This window comes from Balaenoptera ricei, chromosome 1 (genome assembly GCF_028023285.1).
Source record: "Balaenoptera ricei isolate mBalRic1 chromosome 1, mBalRic1.hap2, whole genome shotgun sequence".
NCBI lineage: Eukaryota > Metazoa > Chordata > Mammalia > Artiodactyla > Balaenopteridae > Balaenoptera > Balaenoptera ricei.
The window spans coordinates 43,761,689-43,774,647 of record NC_082639.1 but is presented as its reverse complement, the minus strand read 5'-3'; the positions used below and the strand labels follow the sequence as shown (position 1 = coordinate 43,774,647).

Here is a 12,959-nt window from a genome sequence, read left to right as displayed (position 1 = left end):
CACAAGGGAATCCCCATAAGGTTAACAGCTGCTCTTTCAGCAGAAACTCTGCAAGCCAGAAGGGAGTGTCATGATATACTTAAAGTGATGAAAGGGAAAAACCTACAACCAAGATTACTCTACCCAGCAAGGATCTCATTCAGATTCGATGGAAAAATTAAAACCTTTACAGACAAGCAAAAGCTAACAGAATTCAACACCACCAAACCAGCTTTACAACAAATGCTAAAGGAATTTCTCTAGGCAGGAAACAGAAGAGAAGGAAAAGACCTACAATAACAAACACAAAACAATTAAGAAAATGGTAAAAGGAACATACATATCGATAATTACCTTAAATGTAAATGGATTAAATGGTCCAACCAAAAGACACAGACTGGCTGAATGGATACAAAAACAAGACCCATATATATGCTGTCTACAAGAGACCCACTTCAGACCTAGGGACACATACAAACTGAAAGTGAGGGGACGGAAAAAGATATTCCATGCAAATGGAAATCAAAAGAAAGCTGGAGTAGCAATACTCGTATCAGACAAAATGGACTTTAAAATAAAGACTATTACAAGAGACAAAGAAGGACACTACATAATGATCAAGGGATCAATCCAAGAAGAAGGTATAACAATTGTAAATATTTATGCACCCAACATAGGAGCACCTCAATACATAAGGCAAATGCTAACAGCCATAAAGGGGGAAGGGAAATCGACAGTAACACAATCATAGTAGGGGACTTTAACACCCTACTTTCACCAATGAACAGATCATCCAAAATGAAAATATATAAGGAAACACAAGCTTTAAATGACACATTAGACCAGATGGAATTAATTGATATTTATAGGACATTCCATCCAAAAACAACAGAATACACTTTCTTCTCATGTGCACATAGAACATTCTCCAGGATAGATAATATCTTGGGACGCAAATCAAGCCTCAGTAAATTTAAGAAAACTGAAATCGCATCAAGTATCTTTTCCGACCACAACATTATGAGACTAAATATCAATTACAGGAAAAAAACTGTAAAAAATACAAACACATGGAGGCTAAACAATACGCTATTAAATAACCAAGAGATGAGTGAAGAAATAAAAGAGGAAATTAAAAAATACCTAGAAATCAATGACAATGAAAACACGATGACCCAAAACCTATGGGATGCAGCAAAAGCAGTTCTAAGAGGGAAGTTTATAGCAATACAATCCTATCTCAAGAAACAAGGAACATCTCAAATAAACAACCTAACCTTACACCTAAAGCAATTAGAGAAAGAAGAACAAAAACACCCCAAAGTTAGCAGAAGGAAAGACATTATAAAGATTAGATTAGAAATAAATGAAGAAGAAATGAAGGAAACAATAGCAAACATCAATAAAACTAAAAGCTGGTTCCTTGAGAAGATAAACAAAATTGATAAAACTTTACCTAGTCTCAACAAGAAAAAAAGGGAGGGCTTCCCTGGTGGCGCAGTGGTTGAGAATCTGCCTGCCAATGCAGGGGACACAGGTTTGAGCCCTGGTCTGGGAGGATCCCACATGCCGCGGAGCAACTAGGTCCGTGAGCCACAATTACTGAGCCTGTGCATCTGGAGCCTGTGCTCCGCAACAAGAGAGGCCGAGATAGTGAGAGGCCCGTGCACCGCGATGAAGAGTGGCCCCCACTCGCCACAACTAAAGAAAGCCCTCGCACAGAAACGAAGACTCAACACAGCCAAAAATAAATAAATAATAAAATTTTTTTTAAAAATTGGTTGCACCTTTTAAAAAAAAAAAAGAAAAAAGAAAAAAAGGGAGAATACTCAAATCAACAGAATTAGAAATGAAAAAGGAGAAGCAACAACTGACACTGCAGAAGTACAAAGGATCATGAGAGATTACTACAAGCAACTATATGCCAATAAAATGGACAATCTGGAAGAAATGGACAGATTCTTAGAAAAGTACAACCTTCCAAGACTGAGCCAGGAAGAAATAGAAAATATGAACAGACCAATCACAAGCACTGAAATTGAAACTGTGATTAAAAATCTTCCAGCAAACAAAAGCCCAGGACCAGATGGCTTCACAGGCGAATTCTATCAAACATTTAGAGAAGAGTTAACACCTATCCTTCTCAAACTCTTCCAAAATATAGCAGAGGGAGGAACACTCCCAAACTCATTCTACGAGGCCACCATCACCCTGATATGAAAACCAGACAAAGATGTCACAAAAAAAGAAAACTACAGGCCAACGTCAATGATGAACATAGATGCAAAAATCCTCAACAAAATACTTGCAAACAGAATCCAACAGCACATTAAAAGGATCATACACCATGATCAAGTGGGGTTTATCCCAGGAATCCAAGGATTCTTCAATATATGCAAAGCAATCGACGTGATACACCATATTAACACATTGAAGGATAAAAACTATACAATAATCTCAATAAGCTTTTGACAAAATTCAATACCCATTTATGATAAAAACTCTCCAGAAAGTGGGCAGGGAGGGAACCTACCTCAACATAATAAAGGCCATATATGACAAACCCACAGCCAACATCATTCTCAATGGTGGAAAACTGAAACCATTTCCTCTAAGATTAGGAACAAGGCAAGGCTGCCCACTCTCACCACTTTTATTGAACATAGTTTTGGAATTTTTAGCCACGGCAATCAGAGAAGAAAAAGAAATAAAAGGAATCCAAATCGGAAAAGAAGACGTAAAACTGTCACTGTTTGCAGATGACATGATACTATACATAGAGAATCCTAAAGATGCTACCAGAAAGCTACTAGAGCTAATCAATGAATTTGGTAAAGAAGCAGGAGACAAAATTAATGTACAGAAATCTTTTGCATTCCTATACACTAATTATGAAATATCTGAAAGAAATTAAGGAAACACTCCCATTTACCACTGCAACAAAAAGAATAAAATACCTAGGAATAAACCTACCTAAGGAGACAAAAGACCTGTATGCAGAAAACCATAAAACAATGATGAAAGAAATTAAAGACGATACAAACAGATGGAGAGATGTACCATGTTCTTGGACGGGAAGAATAAATATTGTGAAAATGACTATACTACCAATGGCATTTTTCACAGAACTAGAACAAAAAGTTTTACAATTTGTATGGAAACACAAAAGACCCTGAATAGCCAAAGCAATCTTGAGAAAGAAAAACAGACCTGGAGGAATCAAGCTCCCTGACTTCAGACTATACTACAAAGCTACAGTAATCAAGACAGTATGGTACTGGCACAAAAACAGAAATATAGATCAATGGAACAGGATAGAAGGCTCAGTGATAAACCCATACACATATGGTCACCTTATCTTTGATAAAGGAGGCAAGATTATACAATGGAGAAAAGACAGCCTCTTCAATAAGTGGTGCTGGGAAAACTGGACAGCTTCATGTAAAAGAATGAAACTAGAACACTTCCTAACACCATACACAAAAATAAACTCAAAATGGATTAAAGACCTAAATGTAAGGCCAGACACTATAAAACTCTTCGAGGAAAACATAAGCAGAACACTCTATGACATAAATCACAGCAAGATCCTTTTTGACCCACCTCCTAGAGAAATGGAAATAAAAACAAAAATAAACAAATTGGACCTAATGAAACTTAAAAGCTTTTGCACAGCAAAGGAAACCATAAAGAAGACGGAAAGATAACCCTCAGAATGGGAGAAAATATTTGCAAACGAAGCACCTGACAAAGGATTAATCTCCAAAATATACAAGTAGCTCACACAGCTCAATATCAAAAAAACAAACAACCCAATCCAAAAATGGGTGTAAAACCTAAATAGACATTTCTCCAAAGAAAATATACAGATTGCCAACAAACACATGAAAAGATGCTCAACATCACTAATCATTAGAGAAATGCAAATCAAAACCACAATGAGGTTTCTCCTCACACCAGTCAGAATGGCCATCATCCAAAAAATCTACAAACAATAAATGCTGGAGAGGGTGTGGAGAAAAGGCAAACTTCTTGCACGGTTGGTGGGAATGTAAATTGATACAGCCACTATGGAGAACAGTATGGAGGTTCCTTAAAAAACTAAAAATAGAACTACCATATGACCCAGCAATCCCACTACTGGGCATATACCCTGAGAAAACCATAATTTAAAAAGAGACATGTACCGCAATGTTCATTGCAGCACTATTTACATTAGCCAGGACATGGAAGCAACCTAAGTGTCCATCGACAGAAGAATGGATAAAGAAGATGTGGCACATATATACAATGGAATATTACTCAGCCATAAAAAGAAACGAAATTGAGTTATTTGTAGTGAGGTGGATGGACCTAGAGTCTGTCATTCAGAATGAAGTTAAGTCAGAAAGAGAAAAACAAATACTGTATGCTAACACATATATATGGAATCTAAAAAAAATGATTCTGATGAACCCAGGGGCAGGACAGGAATAAACATGCAGATGTAGAGAATGGACTTCAGGACACGGGGGATGGCGGGGACAGGGTAAGCTGGGACGAAGAGGGAGAGTGGCATGGACATATATACACTACCAAATGATGTAAAATAGATAGCTAGTGGGAAGCAGCTGCATCGCACAGGGAGATCAGCTCAGTGCTTTGTGATCACCTAGAGGGGTGGGATGGGGAGGGTGTGAGGGAGGCACAAGAGGGAGGGGATATGGGGATATATGTATACATATAGCTGATTCACTTTGTTATACAGCAGAAACTAACAGAACATTGTAAAGCAATTATACTCCAGTAGAGATGTTAAAAAAATAAAAAACACGGAGTAAGGGAGGGAAGATGGGGAGAAATAATATACAATCTAGAATCTCCCATGGCACTACATTATCCAGAAGGCACCCTGAAACTCTCAGAATGTTATTTTTCACAAAATACCATTTTCCCCCCTCACTGTGGAAAGCATAAGCAATGACATGTAACCAAAAAATTTTATATATACTAAATGAGAAACATACATAGACATATATATATATATATATATATATATACACACATATTATTACTAATACATGTAGTTTAGATTAAAAATCTGTAAAAATATTTTAAGAGCGTTCATGCCAGTTCATACAAAAATCACAGTGAAATAATATACTAAGCTTCTACCTTGATTATCTACACATGGGATTCTTAATAAAATAGGCATAGCACATATGTATTATCCATAGCTGTTTTTTAAAAACTGCTATACTATTAATATACACACATAGGCAACTGACATAATGCTTAGAATACTTTAGTCCTAATTCTGTCACCAACTAGGTCTGTGATTTGGGCAAGCCATTAACACTTCTAGGTCTCATTTTCTTCATCTGAAAAATGAAGCATTATACTAAATAATGTAAGTTCCCTACTAGCTCCAGTATTTTGTAAGCTGTGAAATGATTCCTTTTCAAGGAGAGAGTCAGAGAGAGAGCCTTACAGCTCACTTGTTTATGCTTACTTAAAATATTATTTACTTACTATATACATATAGTATATATCTATATCTATCTATATTTACTATAGATATGTTTGTATATGCCCTCATCTCATAGATAACATTTAACACGGCTTAGATGTATTACAGTCTGACCTTAGTCTTACTTAGTCTTACTATCAGTTCCAAGTGGTTTTTGTTGTAGAATTTTTGCATTTTAATACGCTAGTTCAAAATGCACTCTTGATATATAAAGATACTTTTAAAAGAGGAGTAACCATTTATGGTAAACATATATTTTAGTGACTCATGTAATGATTCACATCCTTTCCTTGTTGGTATTTCTAGGAGCTCCATTCATAGATCTAGTCTCTTCACACTGGCCTATCCCATTCACAGCCATAGTTTAAAACTATCACAAAAATGCTGGTCTTCCACATCTGTATTTTAGCCCAGATCTACCTCCTGAAGTCTCTATTTATGTATTCATCTTTCATTTACATATTACCATCTGTTGCCATTATTTGAAATCCAACACACTGAACGAAGAACTCATCTCCCACTCCTCTGCCAAATCTGCTCTTCTTCCTCTATTCACTGCCTCAGTGAATAAGAACGAAGTCCACTCAGGTGCTCAAGCCAGAAATCTGAAGCCAACTTTGACTTGTCCCCTCTCACTCTTCACATTCAATTAGTTATGAAATCTTATTGAACTGAGGCATCACTCTTTTATATCTCTTCAATACTCTTTATTCCCACTGCCATTATTGGTAATATCCTAATTTCTTGCTGGATCCTGACAATAGCTTTTTTAAAAATCAATTTAAAAATAACAAATGTTGGCAAGGATGTGGAGAAAAGGGAACCCTAGTATACTGTTTGTGGGAATGTAAATTGGTGCAGCCACTATGGAACAGTATGGAGGTTTCTCAAAAAATTAAAAACAGAGCTACCATATGATCCTGCAATTCCACTTCTAGGTATTTATCTGAAGGAAATGAAAACACTAACTAGGAAAGATATCCACACCCCCACGTTCACTGCAGTATTATTTTTAACAGCCAAGACATGGAAGTAACTTAAGTGTTGATGGATGAATGGATAAAGAAAGCATGGTATGTACATTCAATGGAGTATTATTGTCATTAAAAAGAAGGAAATCTGTCATTTGCCACACAACACGTATATACCTTGAGGGCATCATGCTAAGTGAAATAAGTTAGAGAAAGACAAATACTGTATGATCTCACTTATATGTAGAATCTAAACAAACAAACATACACTGAACTCATAGATACAGGGAACAGATTGGTGATTACCAGAGGTGAGGGTTGAGGGGTAAGTGAAATGGGTGAAGGTACTCCAAAGGTACAAACTTCCAGTTATAAGATAAATAAGTACTGAGGATGTAGGTACAGCATGGTGGCTATAGCTAACAATAATGCACTATATATTTGAAAGTTGCTAAGAGAGTAGACCTTAAAAGTTTTCATCACAAAGAAAAAAAAATTTGTAACTATGTGTGATGATGGATGTTAAATAGACTTATTGATCATTTCACAATATATACATATATTGAATCATTATAGTGTACACCTGAAACTAATATAATGTATGTGTCAATTATATCAATAAAAATTTTAAGTCAATTTTATTGAGGTATTATTTACACGCAATAAAACCTATATATTTTAATTATACAGTTCAATGAGTTTTGACAAATGTAAACACCCATGTAACCACTATCCCAATCAAGATATAGAACATTTGTATCAACCCAGAGAGTTCCCAGGGCCCATCTACAATCAATTCTAGTGCTTGCACCCACACCTCACCCCAGACAAACAATGATCTAATTTCCATCACCACAGATTCATTTCGCCTGTTCCAGAGAATCACATAAATGTAACCACATAATATGTACTTTTTTGTGCCTGGCTTCTTTTGTTCAGTATTACTGTCTGTGAACTTCATCCATGTTGCATATATCAGCAGTTTGTTTATCTTTCATTGTTATGCAGTATTCTAGTGCTCATCCACTGTAAGTTTGTTTATCCACTGTAATTGCTTCTTATCTGCTCTACCTGCTACCAGACACACAGACTTTGATCCATTTTCATACTGCTTCTAGAGTCATCTTTCTAAAACGCAAATCTGGTTATGTTATTCATTTCTTTCAATGGCTCCTCACTGCCTGCAGAATAAAGGACAAACTCCTAATCAAGACATTCATGAACCTCCCATGCCCTAGTCCCTGATGCCCTCTCAAAACCCATATAAACATGCAATCTGAATACATTCAAACTGAGGGGAAAAAAAAGAATGTTTCAAGTAATTTCTGGAATGAAATTTAGGCCTAGAGGCTCCAGATGACTTCAAATTAACCCCATACATTTTGGAACTGACACAAATACTGAACAGTAAATACTGAACTGTACTTCACAGGTATCATGTGGTCAGTTTCTAACATAGCACCTTGCCTTCATGTAATATTTCACCTAAAATATCATAGCTATGACATAAAGGCATAATCTTTTATGCATAAGCTATAACCACATTAAAGATGAAATTTTATATCATGCTTTTGTACTTATTTCAAGAGCATTTTCCATAAAACTACTACTTTTAATAGCTAGAAAATATTCTAAAAAAGATGCATTCATCTAAAAAGTATAACACACAAACTTTTTTCCTATAGCTGGGAATTTAGGTTGCCTCTAAATTTTTGTGTTAAATTTAAGTAATACGATAATAAACACTTTCATGTACAAAGTGTATTTTACATTTCAGATAATTTCTTTGGCACAGAATCCCACAAAGGGAATTAACCTGCATTCAGAAAGTATGAATAATTTATTACTTTAATATATTTATTAAAACATTATCAAATAATATATGAAAATAATTTTAATACATTGGCTACCCTCACCCCACCCCAGCCTTGTTTCTCAGGGATAATCTCATTTATTATTCACTTGCTTTAGTTCTTATACTACTCTTTCCCTATTTATCAACTACAGATATTATTTTTTGACTTTTTATCATGATAAATGAGAACTTAGCTCAATTACACTACTTCTTACCTCCTCTGTTAAATCTGCTGAAGGTTAACTTTGTAATGTCAAATAATACACTTAAGTATACTTCTTCTCTCTCAGCTTTTAATAGTATGTCTTTATATTAGTATCTTTAGTCTTTTCCAACTTCTAATAGCTATGCATTTACTTTTACATTGTTACAGGTAACAATATTTACAATTTATTTTGAAACCATAATAAAGTTGTTCATGCTAACGGTTTTTGAAACTTGAAAATTAAATGAATATTTACATTATGATTATATAAATATTGTTAACTGAAGTAGTAAGTTATCATTATGCTTCCTTCTACCGGATACCAATACTATATCCCCTAGGCCACTCAAAGGAAAATATTCTTACATCATGGTCAATGGATTATCTTACAACTCTGATTCTAGCCATTATAAAATAGTAACAACGTGTCACGTAAAGTATTAAAATTTATAACTTCCTCAAACCATGCCAAGTTCTAACTTGCCAATACTACCAAAGTCCAATGCCAGGTTTCCAAATTTAAGACTATTATTTTGCATCTGAGTCCAAAATTTTTTATCATCTGTAAAGGGTGCAGACTAAGTCAGAAAGTATCCCCACCTGCCAGAGCATCCCGATAAAGCTGCACAAAATGGTTAAAGATATCCTTCGGCAAGCACTTTTCATCCGGTAGACATTGTAGAAGAATGACTATCTCAGACTGACCCACTGCATGCATTCCCTTGGTTGTGAAACACCAGCACTTCCTGTTCACATCTATAGATGAAATAAAAAGAAATGAAGACATTCTTTTCAATCCTTACCCTTAAGAAATGCACAGAAATCTTTGTTATAATACACCAAAGAATAAAATAGATCACATTGAGTCTGTATAATTCAGCTGTGAACTGTCACTGCACTGAGCCAAAGGACTATTGCAGAAAATAAAGCATACCAATGCCTCTTGCTCTAAGCAAACACTTACAAAAACAACTGGAAGGGAAGTAAAAGAAGTAATAGTGAAAGAAAGTACACTAAAAACTTTTAACTTCTATTATAAAAAGGTGTAAGTATTAAAAGAAACAACATTCCATTAACGATAAAATAAATTAAACCAAACTATGCATCCTTAGCTATAATAATTAAAGGATATATTCCCCCACCTATGTGTGTGTGTGTGTGTGTGTGTGTGTGTGTGCATAATTAAATCACTTTACTAAGGGAAATAATTAAAACTAGAAACAAGAAAAACAATAAAAGCAATTATTACAGCCTTGGATTCAGGCTATGTCCTAAAGAAAATATATTTTGATGTATACTTATTAAATTTAATCTGTGACTAAAAGAGTCTAGCTATTTAAATTATAGTCTTCCTGGGAGAAAATTCTAGATAATCAGCAACAGGACTTTACTTGACTTCATCCTGTAAAAAGCAGTGAAACAGATGGCTTTTCTGGACCAATTACTTCTACTTCTTCACTTTAAGGCTATGTAGAGTCACAACAGCACAAGCTATACGTAGTTCAAAAATAATGTTCAATCCTTGATATTTTTATTATTTGTATGCCAACACAACAAGATCCCCAATGGAACTGAAAAAGGGTTCAAATAAAATTATGGATATCACGATGTAAATCAACACTAATAAAAGATCCCTTTCTTCCATTCTGTGAATTGTTTCTTTATATACCTAAACAAGAGGTGCCCAATCCAACTATATTAAGATGGTGCATACTTAAGGAACTCTAGGTTAGCTATTTTCTAAGTATAACTTATAAACTAGAAACGGTAAATTGAAATTTCCAGCAAATTATTTTAGAATTTGATACTAGAAGGAAAGGTGGCAAGCATTAGCAGCTGGCCAAACATACAAGGGTGTGATTAGCAAACAAACCAGAAGCCTGCATTTCATTTATACAGAGCCTCTAAAGAATTTAGTATATCGGTGTTTCTGGTTTCCAAGGACACCTTAAAAGAAATACACAGTGGGAACTGGAGGACTGTTCCCCAATGCTTCCTTCCTCTCTCCAAAACTCTGCCTATTAACATTCATCCAGGATAAATGCATTCTCTATTTTCCAATACCATACTGGATTCAAGATTCGAGGTTACTATCCTCTCTCTTATTCTGATACCTAAGAAGCTAGCACCAAGAACTGAGAAGTTTCTTCTGAATCCTAAATTGTGATGTACTTACTGAAGTTTTACTGTGTGTTAGTTAACACTTCTCCCAAATAAGGTTTTGCACCATGATTAAGGTTTCTGGGAATTAAACCTAGCATGTAAATTGACCCCCTGGATAATTTATCCACCTCCAGTTATTCTGGTGGTGAGTTGTGACTTAGCATACCCATCTCAGGAAGAACTTAACTCAGATGAGTTCAAGTTTCGTTTGGCTTTCCTCCATGGAGAATTCACCTATCTCACCCCTTTGACTAAAAGCAAGAGTCTCAGTCAGTCCAACAGTTGCCCTTGGGGATATATAATTTTATACAAACCAACTTCTTCCGTACCCAGTTTTCATTAAGATGTGGCTCTACATAAAAATACTTGTGTGTAATCAATTTAATGACTCAGTATCTCATTTTAATTTAAAAAAACAAATCTCCAACTTACAATTTACAATTTTAACCATTGACAACAAATTTGCATTTAAAACAAATACAAGTGGGTCAGGGCCACCATCCTCCAATTGCTGCATTACTGAAATCTGTGATGGTTTCTCTTCCACAGCATAGTCTGTAAGGGGAGAAAACAATGTAAGCCATTGGTTAAAGAGACAAATCAAGACAGAAATCTGATGGAGGAATGGCCTTATTATTCACAGGAAAGAGATAAGCAATTGATTTATAGATAGGGTGAACACAGGTTTATATCTGCTATCCCAGTGGCATATTAATAGTGCCCCTTTCATTCTTAAAAGTGATCTAGTCCAGTTTGGATGAAAACATGGTTATCCTGTGTATAGACTTCTCCACGCAATGGTTTAGGCCACAGTCTAAAAACAACCAACCCTTTGATTTAACAAAAATCCTCCAACTATCATAATAAGAATTTCACATATTACATGTTCTAAGACCAACATTTAAAATAATCCGTGATATACAAGGAAGTGATAATACACTAGTTACCTCTAGAAAGGATGTCTAGGGGTTGAAGCAGAGGGGAATCCTACTTTTTACTCTATATGCTTTTGTACTGTTGAGATTTTTTACCATTAAAAAAAATCAAACTTTAAAAAATGCACCCAGACAATAAAAGTATCATAAGCGACTGGTTTTATGAAACAATTCCTCTAAGTATAAGTCAAGAAAGAGTTCAATACAAAATAACACCATTTCCCACTGACCAATAGAAACCAAAATGTATTTTGGAAATGTATACACTATCAATGAAAATATTTACTGAAAAGAGAAACACTAAGTGACTTTCAAAAAAATTTTTTAATTAAGTTTTTCCACTGGAATACAAAATAGCAAAATTCTGGTTAAGAGATAGTAATATGATTTAAGAAAGTGAATATACAATAGATAACTAGTTGCTGCTTCTTGGTAGGAGAGGTTTTGACAATTAGATTTAATGGATGTGACTTTTAATGAAAATGGAACCCTGAAATCTTATTTTAACAGCAGAGTAGGCCAATTTAATTTCTTACTAATTTAAGATTTATTAAAATAACCCAAATTTGAAACCTAAGTAGCAAATTTGCTTACAAAAGAATATTTTTAGAGGGTCCTAGTAAAGGAGCAAAGGCATTATACAATCAAAAGAATGCTTAACTTTATGTGAAAGTTCATTGTTGAACTGAGACACAAGCTGCATTTGATAGTATGATACATTCAGCCAACACTACTGAGAGCCTAATAGGCCCAGCACCATGCTAGGAGCAGAAGACACAAACATGAATTCAGACTGAAGGAATTCATGGTCTATAGAGAATAAGGAATCAGACCTATAAAATATCTAAATTACAATGAAAAATGTGTTAATATAGTAATAGTCTATAAGAATTTCTATTTGAACAGAAATGAGGATGTAAAACACTACTACAAAGACAGCTGAGGTAGGATTCAGAGAAGTTTTCCATTAATATGGATTTTGAAAGGTTGAGGAGTTATTCAAGGAGTCTAGCATATAGAAGGGTATTCTATTCTAGACAGAGGAAAGAAAGATAAAAAAAATATTAATTACATGCCTACTTTGTACCAATTTTCTTGCTATGTACTTTCAGGTATGAAATCTGATTTATTATTCATAATGACTCTTAATTAGCTATAGTTATCTAATTTTTTTTTAAAAATCTAGGAAAAAGATTCAGAGAGGATAAATGACTTGCCCACTGGATCATACAGCTGGAATGGACTGTTACCAGATTAAAGCTCAGGCTGGTCCAGGTCTGAAGTCCATTCTCTTCCCACTATTCCACAGCATAAGAAAAAGCATGGAAGTGTGAAATGTGAA

The 12,959-nt window shown here is 34.8% G+C and overlaps 1 protein-coding gene across 4 annotated transcripts in view; it reads right to left on the bottom strand.

Moving 5' to 3' along the window:
* Positions 1 to 12,959, bottom strand: part of ZFYVE9 (zinc finger FYVE-type containing 9) — a 188,201-nt gene that overhangs the window by 62,431 nt on the left and 112,811 nt on the right. For all 4 annotated transcript variants that reach the window (XM_059922362.1, XM_059922352.1, XM_059922371.1 and 1 more), the window contains 2 exons: positions 11,115 to 11,237; positions 9,120 to 9,275 (listed from right to left, as the gene is read on the bottom strand). In XM_059922362.1, the coding sequence (XP_059778345.1) occupies positions 9,120 to 9,275; positions 11,115 to 11,237 (279 nt within the window). The remainder of the gene's footprint in view (positions 1 to 9,119; positions 9,276 to 11,114; positions 11,238 to 12,959) is intronic.